Consider the following 26,843-nt stretch of genomic DNA (forward strand, 5'->3'; position numbering starts at 1 on the left):
TTAGCAAGTAATTTTTTATTTTTGCAAGGGTAACAGGAGAAATTGGACACCAATGGTTGTTGCCCAGTTTGTCCTGAGTACGCTGGTACCCCAAATGTGGGGGTAAACCACTGTTTGGGCGCACGTCGGGGCTTGGAAGGGCGGGAGCACCATTTGACTTTTTGAACGCAAGATTGGCTGGAATCAATGGTGGCGCCATGTTGCGTTTGGAGACCCCTGATGTGCCCAAACAGTGGAATCCCCTCAATTCTAACTTCAACACTAACCCCAACACACCCCTAATCCTAATCCCAACTGTAGCCATAACCCTAACCACAACCCTAACCGCAACACACCCGTAACCCTAATTCCAACCCTAATCCTAACCCTAATCCCAACCGTAACCCTAATCCCAACCCTAACCACAACTGTAACCCCAACACACCCCTAACCCTATCCGTAACCCTAACCACAAGCCTAATCTTAACCCTATTTCAAACCCTAGCCCTAATTCCAACCCTAACCCTAAGGCTGTGTGCCCACGTTGCGGATTCGTGTGAGATTTTTCCGCACGATTTTTGAAAAATCTGCAGGTAAAAGGCACTGCGTTTTACCTGCGGATTTACAGCAGATTTCCAGTGTTTTTTTGTGCGGATTTCACCTGCGGATTCCTATTGAGGAACAGGTGTAAAACGCTGCGGAATCCGCACAAAGAATTGACATGCTGCGGAAAATACAACTTAGCGTTTCTGCACGGAATTTTCCGCACCATGGGCACAGCGGATTTGGTTTTCCTTAGGTGTACATGGTACTGTAAACCTGATGGAAAACTGCTTCGAATTCGCAGCGGCCAATCCGCTGCGGATCCGCAGCCAATCCGCTGCGGATCCGCGACCAATCCGCTGCGCATCCGCGACCGATCCGCTGCGGATCCGCGGCCGATCCGCTCTGTGTGCACATGCCATAACCCTAACCCTACCCGTAACCCTACCCCTAACCCTACCCCTAACCCTACCCCTAACCCTACCCCTAGTTCTAACCCTAACCCTAGTGGAAAAAGAAAAAAAAATATTTTCTTTATTTTATTATTGTCCCTACCTATGGGGGTGATAAAGGGGGGGGGTTTATTTATTATTTTTTTATTTTGATCGCTGTGATAGAACCTACCACAGCGATCAAAATGTACTTGTAATGAATCTGCCGGCTGGCAGATTCGGCGGGCGCACTGCGCATGCGCCCGCCATTTTCCAAGATGGCGGCGCCCATGGAGAAGACGGCCGGACACCGGGAGGGACATGGAAGCTAGGTAAGTATGGGGGGGTGGGATCGGAACACGGGGGGGGGGGGGGATCGGAGGACCGGGGGAGCGGACAAGAGGGCCGGGGGAGCGGACAGGAGGGAGGGGAGCGGACAGGAGATCGGGGCAGAAAGGACGACTGGGGGGGCGATCGGTGGGGGGGGGGCAGATCGGGGTCTCCAGCCATGGCCGATGCTATTGCAGCATCGGCCATGGCTGGATTGTAATATTTCACCATTTTCATAGGTGAAATATTACAAATCGCTCTGATTGGCTGTTTCACTTTCAACAGCCAATCGGAGCGATCGTAGCCACGGGGGGGTGAAGCCACCCCCCCTGGGCTGAAGTACAACTCCCCCTCTCCCTGCAGATCGGGTAAAATAGGAGTTAACCCTTTCACCCGATCTGCAGGGATGCGATCTTTCCATGACGCCACATAGGCGTCATAGGTCGGATTGGCACGGGTTTTCATGACGCCTACGTGGCGTCAAAGGTCGGGAAGGGGTTAACTGTATGGGGAAAACATAAACTAGAGACTGGGCAAAACAGATGCACAATAACACAGCACTCTCAGAGGCAAAAACACTAAGGTGCAAAAGTGTAGAGCCTGTGAGGTAACAAAAGCAACCACCAATGGAAAAGGAGAGGTTTCTTAACCCCTTCAGTTGCGGCCCTTTTTCGTTTTTGCGTTTTCGTTTTTCACTCCCCTCCTTCCCAGAGCCATAACTTTTTTTTATTTTTCCGTCAATATGGCCATGTGAGGGCTTATTTTTTGCGGGACGAGTTGTACTTTTGAACGACACCATTGGTTTTACAATGTCTTTTACTAGAAAACGGGAAAAAAATTCCAAGTGCGGTGAAATTGCAAAAAAAGTGCAAACCCACACTTTTATTTTGTTTGGCTTTTTTGCTAGGTTCACTAAATGCTAAAACTAACCTGCCATTGTGATTCTCGTCTAGGTCATTACGAGTTCATAGACACCTAATATGTCTAGGTTATTTTTTTTATCCAAGTGGTGAAAAAAAAATTCAAAACTTTGCTTAAAAAAAAAAAAAAAAAAAAAGTGCCATTTTCCGATACCCGAAGCGTCTCCATTTTTCTGATCTGGGGTCGGGTGAGGGCTTATTTTTTGAGTGCCGAGCTGACGTTTTTAATATCACTTTTGTGCAGATACGTTCTTTTGATCGCCCGTTATTGTATTTTAATGCAATGTCGCGGCGACCAAAAAACGTAATTCTGGCGTTTTGAATTTTTTTTCTCGCTGTTTAGCGATCAGGTTAATGCTTTTTTTTTTATTGATCGGGCGATTCTGAACGCGGCGATACCAAATACGTGTAGGTTTGGTTTTTTTGTTTTGTTTTATTTAGGATGGGGCGAAAGGGGGGTGATTTAAACTTTTATGTTTTTTACATTTTTTTTTCATATTTTTAAACTTTTTTTTTTTTACCTGTGCCATGCTTCAATAGCCTCCATGGGAGGCTAGAAGCTGGCACAACTCGATCGACTCAGCTACATAGCAGCGATCATCAGATCGCTGCTATGTAGCTGAAATGCAGGTGTGCTGTGAGCGCCGACCACAACAGTGGGGCGCTCACAGCAGGCCGGCATCAGTAACCATAGAGGTCTCAAGGACCTCTATGGTTACTGTCCTGACACATCGCCGACCCCCGATCATGTGACAGGGGTCGGCGATGACGTCATTTCCGGCTGGAAGCTTTAGTTAAATGCCGCTGTCTGCGTTTGACAGCTGCATTTAACAGGTTAATAGCGGCGGGTGAATCGCGATTTCACCCGCCGCTATTGCGCGCACATGTCTGCTGTACAAAACAGCTGACATGTTGCGACTTTGATGTGGGCTCAGCGCCGGAGCCCACATCAAAGGGGGATTCACGGCATGCGCAGTACATGTACGGCGCATGTCGTGAAAGGGTTAAACAGCATTCACAACATTTGTGGGATAACCACCAGTTATCCAGGAAGTGTCCACCTCCCCAGCCCAGGATAGACAAGCTATAGCTAGCATTACCTGCATAGTAAAGCAATCTTAAACAGGAGAACAGACATGACTGGTTCTTCTACAGCATATGACTAAAAGGATTAACAAGCTTGGCTCAGCAAAGATTTAACACTTGCTAAACTGCCTATGAGCTGCAGCTCTTAGGGTACCGTCACACAGTGCCATTTTCATCGCTACGACGGCACGATCCGTGACGTCGCGGCGTCGTATGATTATCGCTCCAGCGTCGTAGACTGCGGTCACACTTTGCAATCACGGCGCTGGAGCGAGGCCGAAGTTCCCGGGTAACCAGGGTAAACATCGGGTTACTAAGCGCAGGGCTGCGCTTAGTAACCCGATGTTTACCCTGGTTACCAGCGTAAACGTAAAAAAACAAACAGTACATACTTACATTCCGGTGTCTGTCCCCCGGCGTTCTGCTTCTCTGCACTGTGTAAGCACCATAGCCGGAAAGCAGAGCGGTGACGTCACCGCTGTGCTCGCTTTCCGGCCGGCAGGCGCTCACAGTGCAGAGAAGCTGAGACGCCGGAGGACAGACACCGGAATGTGAGTATGTACTGTTTGGTTTTTTTACGTTTACGCTGGTAACCAGGGTAAACATCGGGTTACTAAGCGCGGCCCTGCGCTTAGTTACCCGATGTTTACCCTGGTTACAAGCGAACACATCGCTGGATTGGTGTCACACACAACGATCCAGCCATGTCAGCAGGTGATCAAGCGACGAAAGAAAGTTCCAAACGATCTGCTACGACGTACGATTCTCAGCAGGGTCCCTGATCGCTGCTGCGTGTCAGACACTGCGATATCGTATGGATATCGCTAGAACATCACGAATCGTAGCGATGAAAATGGCACTGTGTGACGGTACCCTAAGTCACCACCCGAATCACTGCGCTGATTATAGTCATCAATGGAGAAGTGTCTGAATCTGTGGAGGATTGCACAGATACTGACGATGCCAGATACTTGCAAAAACCTGATTTTTCACAAGGGAAGAAAATTAACCACATCATTTGTTGTGTTCAAATATGTGGTCAAAGACTGTTGTTTGGGCACAAGGGGCAAGAGTGCCATTTTTGCTAGAATAGATTGTGGATGCCATATCACTTTGGCAGAGCCTCTGACCTGCTAAAACAGTAGAAACCCCCCACAAGTGACCCCATTTTGCATACTACCTCTCAAAGAATTACTCTAGAGGTGTAGCTAGCATTTTAAGCCCATTTTTCTCCACCAAGTTTGTAATTTTTAGAAGTACTAATAGGAGAAAATGGACCGTACAATTTGTTGTGCAATTTCTCCTGAATTTGCAGATGCCGCATATGTTTGTGGCTGGGAACTATTTTTCAGGCACAGTGCATAGCTTAGAAGGTAGAAAGCGCCGTATTATGGGGCAGATTGTGCTGGAATGGTTTGAGGATGCCATAGTACATTGGCAGAGCCCCTGGTGTTTCAGGATAGCAAGACCCTCTAAGTGACACCTTTTTACAAACTTCCCCTTAATGAAATCATCTAGCGAGATGAGCACTAAAGAAAAAACATATATATTCCCTCTAAAATATTATTTTTACACTTTCACAAGGAGAAATGGGTAGTAATGACCTCATTTGTTACACAATTAATATTGAATGTGGCAATTCCACATATGTGGCTGTACAGTACAGCTTGGCAACACTGAGATTCTGGAGAGACAGTGCGCTAGTTGCCTCCTGGAGCGCAGATTTTCCTTGAATCGTTTGCAGACTCTATATACAGAGCCCCTAAGTGATAGAAGAGTAGAAAACTCCCTCGATAGAGCCCAATTTGGATATTTATACCCCTCTGGGAATGTATCTACAGGCGTAGTGTAGTGGAGTTTGACTCAGTGTTTTCCAGAAATGACCAGCAATGCATGCCTCCCTCTGTCTTAGGCTACTTTCACACTAGCGTCGGCACCTCCCTCTGTCTTAGGCTATTTTCACACTAGCGTCGGCACGGGGCCGGGGCATACTGTGAAGAAAATGCCCGACATTGGCAGCGGAAGCAGACAAGACGCTTCCGCTGCTTCATTGTAAGGTACGGGGAGGAGGGGGTGGAGTTTCGGCCACGCATGCGCGGTCGAAAATGGCGGTCCCGATGCACAAAAAAGTTACATGTAACGTTTTTTTTGTGACGTGTAGCACTGCGTCGCAATGCGTCGCTAATAAGTCTATGGAGAAAAAACACATTCTGCAGACAAGTTTGCAGGATGCGTTTTTTTATCCACAACGACGCATTGCAACGTGCAGTGCACGACGCTAGTGTGAAAGAGGCCTTAGGGAATCTTCTGCCGGGGTTTCCATCTGAATTGTGTATTTTTTTTAATTATTTTTTTTAAAAAAGGGTTTTGCATCGCCATATTTTAAGAACAATTTTTCTGTATTTCTGCCGAGTTGTGTCAGGGATTGTTTTTTGCGGGATGAGTCTTAAGTTTGTACTGGTACCGTTTTCAGGGCATTTTTTTTTTTGATTGCTTACTATTTCAATTATTAGGAGGCAGAATGTACAATTACCAGCAATTCAATTGCCATTCACTGTGTAAAAGTTTTAAAAACTGCTTTATTCTTCAGGTAAGTCCTATTACAGCGGTACCACATGTATAGAATTTTTAGGGTTGTGTTTTTTTACCATTTTTTTAAACCATTTTTTAGTTTGAGAGCTGGAGCAGTATGGCAAGTTATTTTTCACGGAACAAGATGCTTGCTTTCAGCGATGCCATTTTTTAGTTTCGTCTTTAGTCATTCTATCTTTTTTTTTTTTTACGGTATGATGAAAAAGCATAGTGAGTTCTAATTTTTGCAGTTTTTTTTCCTTACATTTTCTCAGCCTTTTTATGGGATTTTAATTTGTCTGTTCACTGGTCTCATGGTACTGCAATCCATGAGATCTGTCTGATTACACACTGGCCCTGGCTGTTACTGCAAGAGCTCTGATTCTGATGTAATCAACGCCAAGCTCCCGTATGTGATCGTGCAGGGAAAATGCTGATATTTCAGCACCTTCTGCAGATCACTTGCTGTGACCGTTTATCAGATTGACTGTACACCGCAGGAAGAGAGCAGGTCCCTGCATCTCTAGCTGTGGCTGTCAGTGCAGAGCTGTCGCTGTGTATTTTCCCGCTGTGATAGTTTAACCCCTTCCCGACATGTGACGGTATAGTACGTCACATGTCGGGACCCCCGCTTTGATGTGCGCTCCGGCGGTGAGCGCACATCAAAGTCGCGACATGTCAGCTGTTTTTTACAGCTGACATGTGCGCGCAATAGCGGCGGGTGAAATCGCGATCACCCGCCGCTATTAACTAGTTAAATGCCGCTGTCAAGCGCAGACAGCGGCATTTAACTACCGCATCCGGCCGTGCGGCCGGATATGAGCGCATCGCCGACCCCTGTCACATGATCGGGGGTCGGCGATGCTCCTCCATTGTAACCATAGAGGTCCTTGAGACCTCTATGGTTACTGATTGCCGGTGGCTGTGAGCGCCCCCCTGTGGTCGGCGCTCACAGCACACCTGCATTTTAGCTACATAACAGCGATCTGATGATCGCTGTTATGTAGCAGAGCCGATCGGGCTGTGCCTGCTTCTAGCCTCCCATGGAGGCTATAGAAGCATGGCAAAAGTAAAAAAAAAAAGTTTTTAAAAATGTGAAAAAAATAATAAAAACATAAAAGTTTAAATCACCCCCCTTTCGCCCCAATCAAAATAAATCAATAAAAAAAACCAAAAACCTACACATATTTGGTATCGCCGCGTTCAGAATCGCCCGATCTATCAATTAAAAAAAAGCATTAACCTGATCGCTAAATGGCGTAATGAGAAAAAAATTCGAAACGCCAGATTTACGTTTTTTTGGTCGCCACGACATTGCATTAAAATGCAATAACGGGCGATCAAAAGAACGTATCTACACCAAAATGCTATCATTAAAAACGCCAGCTCGGCACGCAAAAAATAAGCCCTCACCTGACCCCAGATCACGAAAAATGGAGACGCTACGAGTATCGGAAAATGGCGCAATTTTGTTTTGTTTTGTTTTTTGCAAAGTTTGGAATTTTTTTTCACCACTTAGGTGAAAAATAACCTAGTCATGTTAGGTGTCTATGAACTCGTAGTGACCTGGAGAATCATAATGGCAGGTCAGTTTTAGCATTTAGTGAACCTAGCAAAATAGGCAAGCAAAAAACAAGTGTGGGATTGCACTTTTTTTGCAATTTCACTGCACTTGGAATTTTTTTCCCGTTTTCTAGTACACGACATGCTAAAACCAATGATGTCGTTCAAAAGTACAACTCGTCCCGCAAAAAATAAGCCCTCACATGGCCAAATTGACGGAAAAATAAAAAAGTTATGGCTCTGGGAAGGAGGGGAGCGAAAAACGAAAACGGAAAAACGGAAAAAGCTCCGGGGGTGAAGGGGTTAAATCCATGACTGGTACAGTAGCATGTAAAATTACTGTTATTGTGAATGGTTAAGCAAGTTAAATATTCAATTATCTGCAATTTAAAGATGACACCTTTTGTATTTTAAGCAACAAATAGTCATTTTTTTGCATTTTAAAAATTACAAAAAAGAAAATGGGCTGATGCAAAAGTTTACGCACCCTGCATGGTTGGTAACTAGTAGCACACGCTTTTGAAAGAATCGCTGCTTGTAAATGCTTTTTATAACCAGCCAAGAGTCTTTCAATTCTTGTTTAAGGGATTTTCATCCCTCCTTCGGAAAATTCTTAGTTCTGTGAGATTCCTGGGTCATCTGGCATGCACTGCTATTCTGAGGTCTAGTCACAGATTTTCAATGATGTTCACATCAGTTGGCTATGAGGGCCATTGTAAAACCTCCAGCTGGCTCCTTTTGAGGTGGTCTATTGTGTATTTCCAGGACGTCCCCCTGACAACACTCTGGAGGACGTCCCCCCTCCTCCTTGCAGGGACAGGAAAAACAACACGAGAGCTTAAAAGGTCCCACTCTGCCCCCTTTCCTTCAGTGTTTTTCCTGTTCCTGCATGGAGGGACACACGAGAGTTAGCAGAAGCTTACCGGACCGGAGGGCTCGGGGGGATCGTGCAGCTGATCCAATATCTTTCCCCCTCGTCGGTAGCCCAGGGCAGAAACTTCCCGGGTGGGAGTGCCTCTGCCACAGAGACCAGTCGAGCGGATGGGCTCCTGGGTGAGCCGCTTCCTCCCAGGGGGGGGCTCTTGGCTCAGGCGCCATGTTGAAGAGGCACCGGCGCCAGGAAGGAGAGGCGCAGGAACCCACATGTTCACACACGAGCATGGAGGGGTCAGCACTTCCGGAGGCAGCCGACCAGCGTGTGTTCCACTGCGTGGAACGCAGAAGTAAGTGGTTATAGTAGCTGAAGCGTCACTTCCGGTGACGTCAGCGGACGTCATTTCCGGTGACGTCGGCGGCCTAACAGGCGTTCCACGTTGTGGAACGTGGAAATAAGCATAATCGAGCGCCGATCCTTGTGCAGCGCATATCTGTCCAGCGTTCCACAAGCTGGAAGAGCGGCGGGCGCCAGATTTGAATTAAGTCGCGACCACAGGGATCCGCGGTAACTCAGTCCAGAGTCACGAGGTGGCGCAGGGACTGGAGCAGAGGTTCTGCAGTTCCGGAGACAAGGGGTGAGTGCAGCGGTGCTGCTATATCCTTCTGTCAGGGGATGTCACATTTACTGAGGCCTGATTGTTTCTTTTTGAACAGAGGATATGGAACTCAGGAGTGAGGAGGCCGGGGGTAAGTGCGCATAGCGCAGATGTACCTACTCACATGCTTGTAGACGCTAAGCAGTACCCATTCTTATGATTAGGATAAGGAGGTCCCGCAAACAACCCTCCCAACAACAAAAAAATCAGGCAAGGCCTTGGCAAAGTCTAGATGGTGCTCCATATGTCATGTAAAGCTGCCAGAAGCATATAAGAAAGATCTTTGCAAATCCTGTATCTAAAGTTGTAAGAGAGAAACAACCAACATTCTTATCAGAGATGAGGAGTCTAATTCGGGAGGAGGTACAAAGCTCGATAGCTACCATGGCACAGCAGTATCCTTCCAGCCCAAGTCCGAGTCGCAAGAGACCACGGATGGACCCAGAACAAGGGGATATGGATATTTCTTCTAAAGAAGAATCAGACTTTAGGAGTCTGGATCAGGAAGGAGAGCTGCCTCTAGGAGAACAGGATCAGGGAAGGAAGTTTCTCTTTCCTGTAGAAGACACAGAAGAATTAGTTCAAGCGGTGAGAAATACGATGCAGATGAAGGAAGAACCGCGTTCAAAGTCCAGACAGGATTTGATGTTTGGAGGTCTTGCATCTCAAAGACTACACTGTGTTCCCAGTGAGCGAACACATCAGACTTATGATACTGCAAGAATGGAAGGATGCAGAACGTAGACTGGTGATGTCCCGAGAATTTAAAGGCCGTCTACCGTTTGACCCAGAGGATATCAAAGCATGGGAAGAGATCCCGAAAGTCCGACGTACCTGTGGCCAAGGTTACAAAGAAAACGGCTATTCCCTTTGAGGATTCGTCAAGCCTCAGAGATGCCATGGACCGCAAGGCAGATATTCTCTTGCGTTGAGCTTGGGAAACATCGGCAGCCCTGATAAAGGCTAACATAGCTGCCACGTCAGTGGCCAGGTTCATGTATTTGTGGATGGGACAGTTAGAGGAACATTTGATTAATAAGACCCCGCGGGCTGATATAATTTCTTCCCTACCCATCATAAAATCTGCCACGGCCTTCATGGCTGATATGTCAGCGGAATCAGTGAGATTTGCAGCCAGAAATAGTTTATCTAATGCAACCCATAGAGCTATATGGCTTAGATCTTGGTCAGGAGATAATGCCTTTAAAAATAAGTTACCGTATATACTCTAGTATAAGCCGACCCGAGTATAAGCCGACCCCCCCTAATTTTGCCACAAAAAACTGGGAAAACTTATTGACTCGAGTATAAGCCTGGGGTGGAAAATGCAGCAGCTACCGGTGAATTTCAAAATTAAAAATAGATGCTCCATACCGTTAATTATGGCCCCATAGATGCTCCACATAAAGCTGTGCCACATATAATGCTCTGCACCGTTCATTATGGCCCCATAGATGCTCCACATAAAGCTGCCCCATATAGAATGCTCTGCACAGTTCATTATGGCCCCATAGATGCTCCATAGAAAGCTGTGCCATATACAATGCTCTGCACCTTTGATTATGGCCCCATAGATGCTCCATAGAAAGCTGTGCCATATACAATGCTCTGCACCTTTGATTATGGCCCCATAGATGCTCCATAGAAAGCTGTGCCATATACAATGCTCTGCACCTTTGATTATGGCCCCATAGATGCTCCATAGAAAGCTGTGCCATATACAATGCTCTGCACCTTTGATTATGGCTCCATAGAAAGCTGTGCCATATAAAATGCTCTGCACCTTTGATTATGGCCCCATAGAAAGCTGTGCCATATACAATGCTCTGCACCTTTGATTATGGCCCCATAGAAAGCTGTGCCATATACAATGCTCTGCACCTTTGATTATGTCCCCATAGATAGCTGTGCCATATACAATGCTCTGCACCTTTGATTATGGTCCCATAGATAGCTGTGCCATATATAATGCTCTGCACCTTTGATTATGGCCCCATAGATAGCTGTGCCATATACAATGCTCTGCACCTTTGATTATGGCCCCATAGATAGCTGTGCCATATACAATGCTCTGCACCTTTGATTATGGCCCCATAGATAGCTGTGCCATATATAATGCCCTACACCTTTGATTATGGCCCCATAGATAGCTGTGCCATATACAATGCTCTGTACCTTTGATTATGGCCCCATAGATAGCTGTGCCATATACAATGCTCTGCACCTTTGATTATGGCTCCATAGATAGCTGTGCCATATACAATGCTCGGCACCTTTGATTATGGCCCCATAGATAGCTGTGCCATATATAATGCCCTGCACCTTTGATTATGGCCCCATAGATAGCTGTGCTATATATAATGCCCTGCACCTTTGATTATGGCCCCATAGATAGCTGTGCCATATATAATGCTCTGCACCTTTGATTATGGGCCCATAGATGCTCCACATAAAGCTGTGCCATATATATAATGCTCTGCACCATTGCCCCATAGATACTCCACATAAATCTGTGCAATATACAATGCTGCTGCAAAAAACACATACTCACCTCTTGCTTGCAGCTCCTCAGCGTCCCGTCTCGGCGTCTCTCCGCACTGACTGTTCAGGCAGAGGGTGGCGCGCACACTAGTACGTCATCGCGCCCTCTGACCTGAACAGTCAGAACAAGAGGACGCAAAGACAGCGGCGCCCGGCGTGTGGAACGTGGACAAGTGACTAAGACATACTTACCTGCTCCCGGCGTCCCTGGCTCCTTCTCCCGGACAGCTGGTCTCCGGGAGCCGCAGCCTCTTCCTCTGTCAGCGGTCACCGTTACCGCTGATTAGATGAATGAATATGCGGCTCCACCCCTATGGGAGTGGAGTCCATATTCATTTCTCTAATGAGCGGTCCCACGTGACCGCTGAACAGGGGACGAGCTGCGGCACCGAAGACCGTGGGACGGGCAGGGGGAGCGTCGGGACTAGGTGAGTATGCGACACACTCTCTCCCCCTCACCCGTCGACCGTGACTCGAGTATAAGCCGAGAGGGGCACTTTCAGCCCAAAAACTTGGGCTGAAAATCTCGGCTTATACTCGAGTATATACGGTATGTGCCATCCCCTTTTCAGGATCCAGGCTTTTTGGACAGGCATTAGATGACATTTTAGAGTTCGCGTCGGATAATAAAAAAGGTTTTCCTGAGGGTAAACCTAAGAAATTTCAGCCCTTTCGGAAAAGACCCCCACCTCGCAAACAACCTGACTATAGAGAACAGTGGAGATCCAGCAGAGGTGCCTATAGAGGATCCTATGCTCAGAACAGAAGGGGAAGAAATTCCCTTTTTGGGTCGAGCTCTAGATCTAGGAGACTGACGCCATAGGTATAGGGGGCAGGCTCAGTCTTTTTCTGAACAACTGGAGACGGATCACAAAGAACTCTTATGTCCTCAATATAATATCCGAGGGCTACAAGATAGACCTTACACCTCTGTGGTGCGGGAGATATATCTCACCGACAATTGTGGCAAACAATTCTCCAATGTTCTCAGACCTTCAGAGACTGTTCAGCTCTCAGGTCATAGTATGGGTTCCCATATCTGAAATAGGCAGAGGTCACTACTCTTCCCTATTCTCAATCCCAAAACCGTCAGGAGAAACACGCACGATAATAAACCTAAAACCTTTAAACGTATGCGTCAAATACAAGAGGTTCAAGGATCTGCTGATACTGAGAGGAATCCATGCGTCCCTCAACTTTAACAAGATTCCCGATGCGGCATTGGCCACACAGCCCCAAAGCATGATGGAACCTCCACCAAATTTTACTGTGGGTAGCAAGTGTTTTTCTTGGAATGCTGTGTTTTTTTGCCGCCATGCATAACGGCTTTTTGTATGACCAAACTCCTCAATCTTGGTTTCATCAGTCCACAGGACCTTCTTCCAAAAAGAATTTGGCTTCTCCAAATGTGCTTTTGCATACCTCAGCCGACTCTGTTTGTGGCATGCTTGCAGAAACTGCTTCTTTCGCATCACTCTCCCATACAGCTTCTCCTTGTGCAAAGTGCGTTGTATAGTTGACCGATGCACAGTGACACCATCTGCAGCAAGTTGATGCTGCAGCTCTCTGGAGGTGGTCTGAGGATTGTTTTGACTGATCTCACCATTCTTCTTCTCTGCCTTTCTGATGTTTTTCTTGGCCTGCCACTTCTGGCCTTAACAAGAACTGTACCTGTTCTTCCATTTCCTTACTATGTTCCTCACAGTGGAAATTGACAGGTTAAATCTGAGACAGCTTTTTGTATCCTTCCCCTGAACAACTATGTTGAATAATCTTTTGTTTTCAGATCATTTGACAGTTGTTTTGAGGAGCCCATGATGCCACTCTTCAGAGGAGATTAAAACAGGAGAACAACTTGCAAGTGGCCACTTTAAGTAGCTTTTCTCATGATTGCATACACCTGGCTATGAAGTTCAAAGCTCAATGAGGTTACAAAACCAAAAAAAGTGCTTTAGTCAGTAAAAAGTAGGTAGGAGTATTTTAAAACAAGAAAATAAGGGTGCCCATACTTATGCACCTGTCAAATTTAGTTTGAATGCAGATTGCACATTTTCTGTTAGTACAATAAACCTCATTTCAAGGCAGAAACATTACTGTGTCCAACAGTTATTAGATATGAAACTGAAATAGCTGTTGCAAAAAAAAACTATTTTTATAAAACATTAAGCTTAAGATTAATAGGGGTGCCCAAACTTTATCATATAACTGTATGTATCGCCACATCCAGAGGGAACTGACCTATAACTGTCCCACTAGTTAACCCATTTAGTGAACACCATAAAAACACAATGCGTTGGAATAAAATGCGATCAAAAAGACTCAAACATGGTTCCACTGAAAACTTCATCTTGTCCCGCAAAAAAATAAAGCCGTCCTACAGCTCACCGCTCCACCAGTGGAAAAATAATTTTCAGCTCTGATTAGTGATGAAAAAATATTTTTTTTCTTTAAAATGCTTTGTGTAAAAGCGCCAAAACATTAAACTATATAAATGAGGTAGCACTAATCTTACTGACCCAAAGAATAAAACTCCCTTATCAATGTTTCCACACTTGAAATGACATTCCCACCCCCCCCTCCCCAATAAGAGAAATTCCCGAATTGCTGGTTTGTTCATTCTGCCTCCCAAAAATGGGAATAGTGATCAAAACATGTCTGAAAATGTTACCAATAAAACGTCAACTCGTCCCACAAAAATAAGCCCTCACATGACACTGGACCGAAATATGGAGAAATTCCAGCTGTCTGCATGTGGCTGCAACTACTAGTTTATGCAATAATGTGTCTCTAAGTGTGACAGCAGCCAAACATGAAAAATAATATAAGTACGGTATCGCTGCAGTCGCACCGTTCCAAAGAATAAAGTAGCCATATCGCTTATACCACACAAGGAATGGCATAACAAAAAAATAAAACAAATTCAACAGGAGGTGAAGATTTGTTCATTCTGCCTCCCAAAGATCACAGTAAGGCTCAGCACACATTTATCCTGCGCCGAGTGCTTACACTGGGGTTTCCGTGTAAATCTCTGAAATACGTGACTCTGACAGAACCCCCATCTGAAGATTTCCTATCACGAGGCAGATACCCGTCTTTTTAGGCTTGCTAAACTCCTTTGCCCACAGTTTTGTGCACTTCTGAGAAGGACACCTCTGAACAGAGGCCAGACTGACTCCAGAGTAACTCTGCCATAGTGACTGGATCCTTTGGGGGTTTTATCTGAATCCCATCACTCAGAAATTTAGATGGAATCCCTGATGTAAGTGCCCAGTGTAGAGCGCAGGATAAAAAAAAATTGTGAACTCAAACATTATGTAAAATGTTCCAAACAAAACCTCCATCTCAATCCAAAAAAGGCAATTTCCCACTCAGGTCTGTCATCTGTTAACGGAATTATTGGGGCTTCCACTTTACTGGTATACAAAGTCTCTGAAAAAGCAAAATGGCTCCTCGCCCCTCAAAAAAATTCTGAAAATTATGTGCTCCCAAAATCAAATGCCGCTCTCCCTTCTGAACCCCACACTTTACCTAAACCGCATATAGCGTCCACGTGTTTGGCATTTCTGAAGCAATGAGAGCCCGCCTAACTTACAGGTGCATGAGCTGAGCATAACATACTGGTCTCTACAGCGGCAGTTTGCAAATTTCACTCCGCAGCATTTGCTTGTTTCTGGAAAACACCCATGGAGTCAAAATTGCCACTACACCTGTAGATAAATTCCCAAAGGGATAGCATTTCAAAAATGGGGTCACTTGAGTGAGGGATTCTGCTCTTCTAGCAGTTAGGGACTTTGTATATGGAGTCAGCAAACTACTCTAGGAAAATGTGCGCTCCAGGAGGCAAATAGCACTCTGTCCCTCCATATGGCTAAGAGTGCTGTACAGCTACGTATGGTGTATTGCCACGTTCAGTAGAAATTAAGGGACAAATTATGGTGGCATTTTTACCTACTTGTGTAAAAATGTAAAATCTGGGGCTAAAATAAAATTTTTGTGGTAAAAAGTAGTTATTTTTTCTTCATTGCCCAATGGTATAAGATTCTGTGACGCACCCGGGGTGTCAATATGATCACTGCACCCCTATATGAATTCGTTGAGAGGTGTAGTTTGTAAAATGGGGTCACTTATGGATATTCTTCCTGTTCTGGCAACTCAGGGACTCTCCCAGTGGATCATGGCACCCGCAAATCCACTTTTTTTTTTTTTTTTGCGAGCCATTTCTCCATTAAGAGCTGTAAAAGCTGGTCGTGCAAATAATAATGGTACACAGTCCTTCACAACAAGCTCGATGAGCTGTCTTTTAAACACATCTGCTGTCATTGTTACAGTACTGCTGTCACTTACAAGATATTTTGTAACTGAAGTTTGAGGCACTCTTTGCATGGTGGGAAGTGCTGGTCTCTGGTTTCTTGGTGCTTCTGTGATTTTTTTTTTTTTTGTCACTCTTTGTAAACTTCTGGGTGTCAGCGTTGTAAATGTCCTTTTAGATTGGAAGCTCTTGAAGGAGCATTTTTTACCACTAACTGATTATGCACTCATTTTGTCATCACAGCATTTGTTTTCATGTGGGTCGCTTATACACTGACACACAAAATGTTTATTATCTTGAGTCACTGTGAAATGCTCAAATACAGCTGACTTCATAAGATGCTTCTTGGACATTTTGTAATTATGTAAAGTCGCTCTCAAAAGAATTTTTTCCTGTAAAAAAATAAAGTGTGTTGTAGTTTTTGCAAGAATAGGGAATCTTTGCATAAATCAATAGGACAGATAAGTATAAAGTTTGTAAAATGTGTTTTACTCTGATCTTTCAATGTCAAGGCTTGTCTCGGCAGGGTACAAGCTCACTAAATGCTTCACATCGTATTTCTTCAGTCTATGAAGAGGGGAGGAGGGAGGGAGCATGTTTCTGTTGAATCATATTCCAGAACACACACACACACACGTCCTCATCGATCATGCTAATTTTTTTTTTAATTTGAGATGTTAGAAAACATTTTTCCCCTTATATTCTATGTATAGTGTATATATGTAATCCGAGCAGCTAATTTTTCCAAACGTGCGCTAAGAGGAAAAACAAACTAAAACATCAAGCACACAGACAGCATGTACTGGACTATTGATTAAGGCACAGTTTATTGACAGTTTAGATATACTTGCCTTCCTTAATCCTGCTTTCCTGTTCACTCCAGAAATTCTGAGATGAATGTAGGCTTTCCTTCCCTGTTATTTTTTCCCCTTATCTGTAGAAGCGGAGCTTCACTACTTATCATGAACATTAACTGCAGCACAGATTCATTTCGGCTAAGTCTAGACCTTGGATCAGGAATAGAACAGACATTGATAGGACATTTTGTAACTTTCCCAAATTCTTATGAAAAAAATATTCCCCACAAATTGCATTGAACTACTGTACCCAATTTATTTTATACACTGCTCAAAAGAAATAAAGGGAACACTAAAATTCCACATCTTAGATATCACTGAATGAAATATTCCAGTTGTGAATCTTTATTCATTACATAGTGGAATGTGTTTAGAACAATAAACCTAAAAATGATCAACGTAAATCACAACTAATGATGCTCAAAATCAAAGAGGAAAATAGTTATAGTCTGATCCGATCCAACTTCAGTGGAAATGCCTCAAGACAAGGAAATTATGCTCAGTAGTGTGTGTGGCCTCCATGTGCCTGTATGATCTCCCTACAACACCTGGGCCTGCTCCTGATGAGGTGGCGGATGGTCTTCTGGGGAATCTCTTCCCAGATCTGGACTAAAGCATCCGCCAACTCCTGGACAGTCTGTGGTGCAACGTGACGTTGGTGGATGGTGCGAGACATGATGTCCCAGATGTGTTCATCAGGTCTGGGGAAAGGGGGGGCCAGTCCATAGCTTCAATGCCTTCATCTTGCAGGAACTGCTGACACACTCCAGCCACATGAGGTCTGGCATTGTCCTGCATTAGGAGGAACCCAGGGCCAGCCGCACCAGCATATGGTCTCACAAGGGGTCTGAGGATCTCATCTCGGTACCTAATGGTAGTCAGGCTACCTCTGGCGCGAGCACATGAAGGGCTGTGCGGCCCTCCAAAGAAATGCCACCCCACACCATTACTGACGCACTGCCAAACTGGTAATGCTGAATGATGGTGCAGGCAGCAGATCGCTCTCCACGGGGTCTCCAGACTCTCACGTCTGTCACATATGCTCAGTGTGAACCTGCTTTCATCTGTGAAGCGCACAGGGCCCCAGTGGCGAATTTGCCAATACTGGTGTTCTGTGGCAAATGCCAAGCGTCCTGCAGTGTTGGGCTGTGAGCACAACCCCCATCTGTGGACGTCGGGCACTCAAGCCATCCTCATGGAGTCGGGTTTCTAACCGTTTATGCAGACACATGCACATTTGTAGCCTGCTGGATGTCATTTTCCAGGGCTCTGGCAGTGCTCCTCCTGTTCCTCCTTGCACAAAGGCTGAGGTAGCGGTCCTGCTGCCTGGTTGTTGCCCTCCTACGGGCCCCTCCACATCTCCTGGTGTACTGGCCTGTCTCCTGGTAGCGCCTCCAGCCTCTGCACACTACGCTGACACACAGCAAACCTCCTTGCCACAGCTCGCATTGATGTGCCATCCTGGATGAGCTGCACTACCTGAGCCCCTTATGTGGGTTGTAGAGTCCGTCTCATGCTACCACAAGTGTGAAAGCACAACCAACATTCAAAAGTGACCAAAACATCAGTCTGAAAGCATTGGTGCTGAGATGTGGTCTGTGGTCCCCACCTGCAGAACCACTCCTTTATTTAGTGTCTTGATAATTGCCAATAATTTCCATCTGTTGTCTATTCCATTTGCACAACAGCATGTGAAATTGATTGTCAAACAGTGTTGCTTCCTAAGTGGACAGTTTCATTTCACAGAAGTTTGATTTACTTTGAGTTATATTCTGTTTGTGTTCCCTTTTTTTGAGCAGTGTATTTGAAGAGTCTGAGTTGGGTCCATTTTATACCGACTCTGACTCCGACAATCCGACTCCAAAGCCCTGCTTTGAGGGGTGCAGTTTTTAGAATGGTGTAACTTTTGGGTATTTTCAGACATATACAGTGGTCCCTTAAAAGAAAAAAAATGGTTTTGTAAATTGTTGGAAAAATGAGAAATCACAGGGCAACATTTAACCCTTATAATTTACTTAAAAAAAAAAAAAAAGTAGACATGTGGGAAATGCTGTTTAACTATTTTGTGTGATATGACTCTTGATTTTAAGAGCATAAGAATTCAAAGTGTAACAATTGCAAAATATAAAAAATTTTCACCTAATTTCCGTTTTCCGTTTTTCACAAATGCAAGTTATATCGAAGAAATGTTACAACAATCGTGAAGTACAATATGTTGAGAAAACCGTCTCAGAATCTGGGATCCATTGAAGTGTTCCAGAGGTATTGCCTCATAAAGTGACAGTAATCATAATTTTAAAAAGTGGCCTGGTCATTAACGTGCAAAGGAGTTAAAATTAAAAAAAAAAATTTAAAAAAATGCTTTTTCTTTGTATTTTAGGTAAGAAAAAAAAAAAAAAGCTTTTAAAGATCATTTCATCTCCAACTTGCTTAACTATTCACAATATTAGTCATTTTGACCAGCGGCGCCCAAACGTCTACATGCTATTTAGTATGTCATGATGCAGGAACGGATACCTCATGATGTGCTATGCTGGTCAGAAGGGTCTTAGTTGTCTCTTTGGTCATTTTATGTGGCTTTTTTTTTTTTTTTGACAGTCTGCTCTTTTAGCTGCTTCAAAGATTTGGAAGCGCTAAATGAGGTTATATAAGTCAATATATTCACAAGTGACATTGCAGTGCAAATTATAATTCCTGTTTTGTGTTTTTAGCTCTTTCATGCGAGTTCCAGGCAGAAAATACCTGAAAGACACCTCGTCTTACACAGGATCTCTACTCAAACATATAGCCAACGTTTTTCATTGCATTTTATGCAATAAAATAAACAAAAATGCAGAAGCTAATGCAAAAGGGGTGATGTTTTTTGTCCACTTTCATGGGTAGACAAGTACCAGATTTTAGTAGCCACTTGTGTTCTTGTTTGTATATTTGGAAAACACTCAAGAGATTTCAATACAAGACAATTTTCTTTCTGGCAATGTTTGTCCTAAAGGGAATAATTGAATCTTGGACCCAAAATTTGTGATATGGCATACATAAACCTATACTGCCCATCGTTCACTAAAGATTCTATACTTAACCCATTTCAGAAGTCATGTCATATATCTAGATAGTTATAAAGCAAAATGAGCGTTTACCCTATAGCAAGCAAATAATAATTGTACATGTAAATAACATGGGGTACTTATTTAATGCTATTTTGATCAAAAGGGCATAAAAGCCATCCTGCCATGGTAAGGTGTACCCATCACTGTCTCTAGGGTATTGTCAAATGACCTCAGTGTGAATAAGGGCAGGACAGGGTCCTAACTGAGACACCTATCCATAGGAAACTTTTCAGATGAAATACATAGCTCAGAAAGGGAAGACTTGCCCCCCTGTTTGTACAATGTATAAGATTACAGCAGAATCTAAAAACTGAGCTGGACTAGAAACTTGTATACGTGCAAAGTGTAAGGGCGTGATCACACTGTGGCCAATTCAGACCAACCCAAAGATGCAAAACAAAATGAGCATAGACACTACAAATAAGTACATAAATAGTGATAGTATATGTAAGTAGCATAGGTTACTTAGTTAACAATATTTTGGTCCAAAAAAGCATGTAGACTACATGTGTGCAGATGAGCATGTGCTCAGTGATTGGCTGCAGCACTGTTAACGTAATGTTACCGCTGGGGCTGGACTTGGCGAAGGTAAGCAAGTTTCTTTAAAACGAACTGGTCATTCAGCAGACTCTTCTCATACCTTTTAAGACTTCTTTTATTTTTTTTTAAACTGGTGATTGAATAATTAGAAAGCGCTTCTGAAGCTTCATAGTGAGAGAACACTGTAATATTCTATTCACCAGAGCTGCTTATTGAAGTTTGTCTATTGTGTAATGGCCATGAGTGTTTCTGGGCAATGCGCCTGCAGTGCACATCACCCCTTGTTGTTTTTTTATACAGAATTAGGCCCCTTTCACACATCAGTTTTTTGCCAACGGTTACAATCCGTTGGCTCGACAAATCCGTCTGATTGTGAAAAACTGAGGTGACAGATTCGTTTTTTCGATGGATCCGACTAGCGGATCTAGCTAATTGGATCGGAGCATGCTCAGTTTATAAAAAAAAGAAAAGGAATCAGTCGCCAGATTCCATCAATTGATGGATCTGGCGCTATAGGCTTCCATTCTAGCAAACCATGGACGCCGACTGATCCGTCGCTGTCCGTTTTTTCGACGGACACCAAAAACGTTACTATGTCCGTTGTCTCCCCCCGAGGAAGCCCACCCGAAACGTGCGTCGGGGCTGTCTGCTCCTGACCCTGAGTGAAAACTATGGGTAAGAATTTTGAACTGTAGTGTAGTGTTGTGGCAGCAAACCATTTGATGACTACTCTGCAGTGATATACTTGCTTTCTAGTGTAGATGCCAATAAGTGTGAGACTGCAATGTGAGTAGCTAGTATATATCTATCTATGTAGTGATTATTAAACACTGCAGAGGGACATTGAATGAATGATTAGATTAGGCACTAGCACTTTATTTCTATTGCTGCTAACCCTATGGCTCTACCCATCCACCGTATATATACTGTAATATGTAAAAAAAAAAAGGGACAGGTACTTCACTAGTGTTCCACATTATCCAGCTTTTGTCATTTATTATGTTTTGTAGTTTTTACAGATGTGTTAAATAAAGTTTGTTACCATTTTGGACAAATAGTCTCTCGTTTTTCCTTTTGTTGGTATTCTTTGAGATAATGGAGTGTCCTTTTAAGATTTGACCCTTCGTGCCACTTGGTATAGGGTTATGTTCATATGAGTATGTATTCTGTTCTATGGTTTCTGTTTTCTATGTCCGTTGACAAACCATTTTCGACGGATCCAGCGAACGATGGATAAAATGTGAGGCCATCCGTCGCAATCGTCGCTAATACGAGTCTGAGATAAAAACTGATCGTTTTTTTTTTTTCAAACTCGACGGATTGTGACTGATGGAAAAAAACTGATGTGTGAAAGGGGCCTTAACTTATTGCTAAGTAAGGGATACAAGTACTGTGTTTTTATCGCACAATGGCTTCTCTCTAACTTGCCTTAGTCTTTTCTGTTTTTAAATTGCTCGTATGTACAGTTAAGATGTGTGCATGTGTGTGTGTGTATACATACATTAATTTCTACCAATGTGTAAGACGCTTATGGAAATGCTTATTGTGTTTTAGATTTACAGAGTGAGGAAAAGGCCACATTCATTTGGGGTACACCTTCTTATGCAGGACCGAGGTAAGTGAAAGTGATGTATTTACTAGTTTTCGGTGCTCACTTTTGTACTTATAGCATGGACATCTCTCCACTATGCTGCACAAAGGAAAATAAAGAGAGCGAGCGACAAGCGCACACAGGGTGAGAGTATAAGTTGTCAGGGGAAGCTGAGAGTTGCTAACCTGACTAGACTGTGAATGGCACAGCTCCATTGTATGCCTGTAGAGTATACAGCTGCTGCAGTTGCGCTAACGGGTAGGAGATAATCCATCTGATTTATTTAGAGGAGATAATGTTTCTTGTTGACCGCACTGCTGTTTGAAAAGTAGTCATGCCACACGGGTAGTATCCAATAATGGCTTTTATGTGTTTCAAGTTAGTACCGAACACTCTTTTAAAAAATAGACTGCTCCTCAAAATATGCTGACACAGAAATAAATTTGTCATAACGCTACTTTTTTTATTTTTTTTATTTTTTTTTTTAAATAATTATACATTTTTATAGCGCCATTTATTCCATGGTGCTTTACATGTGAACGGGGCAAATATAGACAAGTATAGTAAACATGAGTAAAACAAGGCACACAAGTACAGGAGGAGAGGACCCTGCCCGTGAGGGCTAACAGTCTACAGGGGGGGGGGTGATTATACATTAGGAGAGGGTAGAGCAGGTAATGCAGCGGTTCAGCAGACAGGATCACTGCAGGTTGTAAGCTTGTCGGAAGAGTTGGGTCTTCAGGTTCCTTTTGAAGGTTTCTGTGGTAGGTGAGAGCCTCATGTGTTGGGGTAGAGAGTTCCAGAGCGTAGGGGGAAGCACGGGAGAAGTCTCGTATGCGGTTGTGGGAGGAAGAGCTGAGAGGAGTAGAGAGGGAGATCAGGAGAGGATCGGAGGTTGCCTTGTAGGTAGGTACTGGGAGACCATGTCACAGATGTATGGAGGAGACAGGTTGTGAATGGCTTTGTATGTCATTGTTAGTGTTTTGAACTGTAGCCTCTGAGCAATAGCAAGCCAGTGAAGGGCCTGTCAGAGAGGAGAGGCTGGGAAATAACTGAGACACAGGTGGATTAGTCGGGCAGCAGAGTTTAGGATGGATTGGAGTGCTGCCGGAGTGCTAGACTGGAGGCCAGAGTAAGAGGTTGCAGTAGTCGAGGCGGACGATAAGGGCATGCCCTAGTTTTTGTGGTTTCATGGTCAAGGAATGCACGGATCCGGGAAATGTTTTTGCGTTGGAATCGGCAGGAGGAGGCAAGGGCTTGGATATGTGGCTTGAAAGAGAGAGAAGAGTCAAGGATCACCCCGAGGCACCGAGCGTGCGGGACTGGGGAAAGTGCCCCTCCACCCGACCTGTCCCTTAATGTCAATGGCTGCTCAGAGTGAGGTGGGGGAAAGATGATGAATTCTGTTTTGTCCATGTTCAGTTTTAGAAAGCAAGCAGAAAAGAAAGCTGAAATAGCAGACACATTGTAGGATTTTGGTCAGTAAGGACGTAAGGTCAGGTCCAGATAGGTAGATCTGCGTGTCATCAGCGTAGAGATGATACTGTAAACCGTGAGCTGTCCCAGGCCGAAGGTGTAGATGGAGAAGAGTAGGGGTCCTAGAACTGAGCCTTGGGGAACACCGACAGACAGGAGGTGAGGAGGTGGTTTTGGAGAAGGAGACGCTGAATATCCTGTCTGTTAAGATATGATGAGATCCAGGATAGGGCCAAGTCTGTGATGCCAAGAGATGAAAGAATTTGTAACCGGAGGGAATGGTCCACAGTGTCAAAGGCAGAAGATAGGTCCAGGAGGAGGAGGAGAACAGAGTAGTATCGCTTGCTCTTGGTGGTTAGTAGGTCGTTGCTCACTTTAGTTAGGGCAGTTTCAGTTGAGCGATGTGGTCGGAAGCCAGATTGTAAACGGTCAAAGAAGGAAGCAGGAGGAGAGATGGGAGGACAGTTCAAAATGGACATGCTGTTCCAGTAGTTTTGAGGCATAAGGGAGAAGGGATATCGGGCGATAGCTGGACACAGAGAATGGGTCGAGGGAGGGTTTTTTTTGAGGATAGGTGTGATTGATACGCGTTTGAAGAATGAGGGGAAGACACAGTTTGTGAGAGAGTGTCTTCTGATTTATTCACATTGCGGGGCTGGGATTCATAGGCAAGGCGGCCGCACAGGCACAGTCAGCTAGACTGCATATGAGAACAGACGGGCAGCGCCCAAGGCAGGAGAAAAGAGCGCAGGCGCCGGCTCATTTCAAAACAGCGGTGAGGAGGCGGCGCCCGGCGCCAAGAAGATTTGAGTGACGGCTGTGTGGCGTCTGCAGCAGGGGGTAAAGGCCTGCCTCCTTGACTGAAGGAAAGGTATTTAGGACAAATTGCAAAACTGATTATTTCGGCAGTTACAGCACTTGAACTAAAAGGGCCACCTTGTCAGAATGCAGCATTACTGCTGCACAAGGTGGCTCCTTTAGTTAAAAATGCCTTGGGTGTGGGGGTGTGTGACAGGTTCCCTTTAAGGATGCTGTTGACTGCAAGATTGATAGTCTACTGAGGAAGTCTTGGGAGGCCTCGGCAACCGTCTTAAGGACAAATGTTGCATTAGCCTGCATCACAAGGGCCTTGTTTCTTTGGTTACAACAGTTGGAAGACAATATTAAGGGAGGTACCCCTAGAGAAGATTTTCTCGCCTCATTCCCCCTCTTGCTGAAAGCAGCAGGATTCCTTGCAGATGCCTCTGCTGAATAGGTCCAGATTCCTGCAAGATCTTCTGTGCTTTCCAACATTACGAGAAGAGTACCGTGGTTAAAGATGTGGAGTGGAGACATCCTATCCAAGTCTAAGAGGTATGCTGTATACTAGTGTTCCCCAACTCTGGTCCTCAAGAGCCACCAACAGGTTGTGTTCTCAGGATTTCCTTAGTATTGCCCAGGTGATCATTGCATTACCTGGAAATGCAAGAATTCCATCACCTGTGCAATACTAAGGAAATCCTGAATACATTACCTGTTGGTGGCTCTTGAGGACCGGACTTGGGGAGCACTGCTCTGTACCTGTCATAGGGGAATACGTGTTTGGTCCTGCCCTGGACGAGTTGTTGGAAAAGGTGACAAACAAAAAGAAAAGTCTTTCTGAACCAGAAAGCAGCCATTTTGCCGCCCACCCCCTACTCAGACGCAAATTCCTCCATACAGAGGAAAAGGTACATTGGGATGTTGGAGCTACCCGAAAAGAGGTAGAGGGAGAAGTATTTTTCAGAACCCATGTTCAGGAAGGCAATGATCCTGAACGGGTAGGGGGCAGGACTTCAAGCTTCTTTCCAAAATGGCGGGAGATAACATCAGACCTGCAAAACCTGGACTCTGTCAGGGGGTGAATAACGATAGTTTTCCTCCTCCCCCCCCCCCCACAGAGGCTAGAAGTAACATTGCCTCCTTCAACAAGGTTACGGGACATCTTAAAAGCAGAGCTCCAACAAATGTTATCCTCAGCTGTGATCTCTCTGGTTCCAGAAGGAGATGGACCTCAGGATGCATATTGCCACGTACCCATTCATCCAAGCTACCATTGATAACTGAGGTTTGCGGTCATACTATGCCAGGAAGTGCATCACTTCCAGTTTAGAGTCCTTCCCTTTGGCATATCTTTTGCTCGCCGAACATTCACAAAGATCATGGCAGAGGTAGTAGCTTTTATCAGGAATGGAAACATTTGCATCGTTTCCTACCTGGATGACTTTCTTATCATGGCTACTTCTATTCTGGTCCTAAGAACACATCTCCAGTCAGTCCTACATACCCTAACATCCTTAGGCTGGATCATAAAGCGGGAAAAATCAGATCTGACCCCATCATTAGACTTTCAGTATCAGAGATCCTCTCTTCCAGTCACCAAACAGTTAAATTTTAAAAAGGGTTTGGATCCTGAAAATACTAAAGGTGTTGCCATGTTGGTCCTAGGACCAATGACAGCCTGTATTCAAACAGTTCCCTGGACCCAGGCTCATATGAGGATCCTCCAAAAAATGTATCCTCTCTTGCTGGGACAAAACTTCAGAAGCACTCAGTACTAGACTCTCCCTTCCTCACCAAGTAAAAATATCGCTCAACTGGTGGCTCAGCCAAGAAAATCTGGCAAAGGGAATATCTTGGATCCAACACCCGGTCTCTTCCGTAACAACGGATGCCAGCAAAAGAGGTTGGAGAGCAGTGACATCGCAAGAAGTTTATCAGGGAACCTGGCCCAAAAAGATGGACGATCGATCCTCTAATTTCAGAGGAAGCAGTGAGAGAAGCAAAGTCGATACTTCAGGGAACCCATGTCCGAATTTACTCCGCCACAGTGGTCATGTTGTCCCATCTACATCAGGGCAGTACAAGATTCGATAGCCTACAACAGGTCTCAGGAAGAATTTTCCTTTCGGGCAGAACATCATCTTCTGTCCTTGTCGGCCCTTCATCTTAGTGGATCCGACAATATCCAGTCAGACTTCCTGAGCAGGATGGATCTAGATCCAGGGGAATGGAGCCTCTGTATGAAAGCTTTCCAGTCAATAACAAAGTGGGGTCACCCAGATATGGACCTGTTCACGAGTCGGCAGAATGCGAAAGTTTTTCTCCATAGGTCCAAACGAAACCCAATCAAGAGTGAATTCTCTCGTCCATGGAATTCCAGGTTGGCCTATGCATTCCCTCCAATTCCGTTATTGCCAAGGACTTTACAAAAGGTCAGAACGGACAGGGTCAAAACCATTCTGATCACCCCTCTCTGGCCAAAGAGGAGCCGGTTTGGGGTTCTGAAACTTGTCAGATCACGATCACCTGCACCAATGTCCGATTTGCCATCTGGCTCCTCACAGCTTACGCTTGGCAGCCTGGCTTCTGAAGCCGCAGTCCTGAAAGCCAGAGGCCTCTCAGATGCCATGATAAATACCTTGCAAAAAGCAGGAAAATGGTCATGA

At 44.7% G+C, this 26,843-nt stretch overlaps 1 protein-coding gene across 4 annotated transcripts in view; it reads left to right on the forward strand.

Moving 5' to 3' along the window:
- The window catches only part of LOC143816926 (gametocyte-specific factor 1-like), a 157,537-nt gene that overhangs the window by 82,759 nt on the left and 47,935 nt on the right, over positions 1-26,843 (forward strand). For all 4 annotated transcript variants that reach the window (XM_077297917.1, XM_077297916.1, XM_077297920.1 and 1 more), the window contains one exon: positions 21,864-21,924. In XM_077297917.1, the coding sequence (XP_077154032.1) occupies positions 21,864-21,924 (61 nt within the window). The remainder of the gene's footprint in view (positions 1-21,863; positions 21,925-26,843) is intronic.

This window comes from Ranitomeya variabilis, chromosome 3, assembly GCF_051348905.1.
Source record: "Ranitomeya variabilis isolate aRanVar5 chromosome 3, aRanVar5.hap1, whole genome shotgun sequence".
NCBI classification, from domain to species: domain Eukaryota; kingdom Metazoa; phylum Chordata; class Amphibia; order Anura; family Dendrobatidae; genus Ranitomeya; species Ranitomeya variabilis.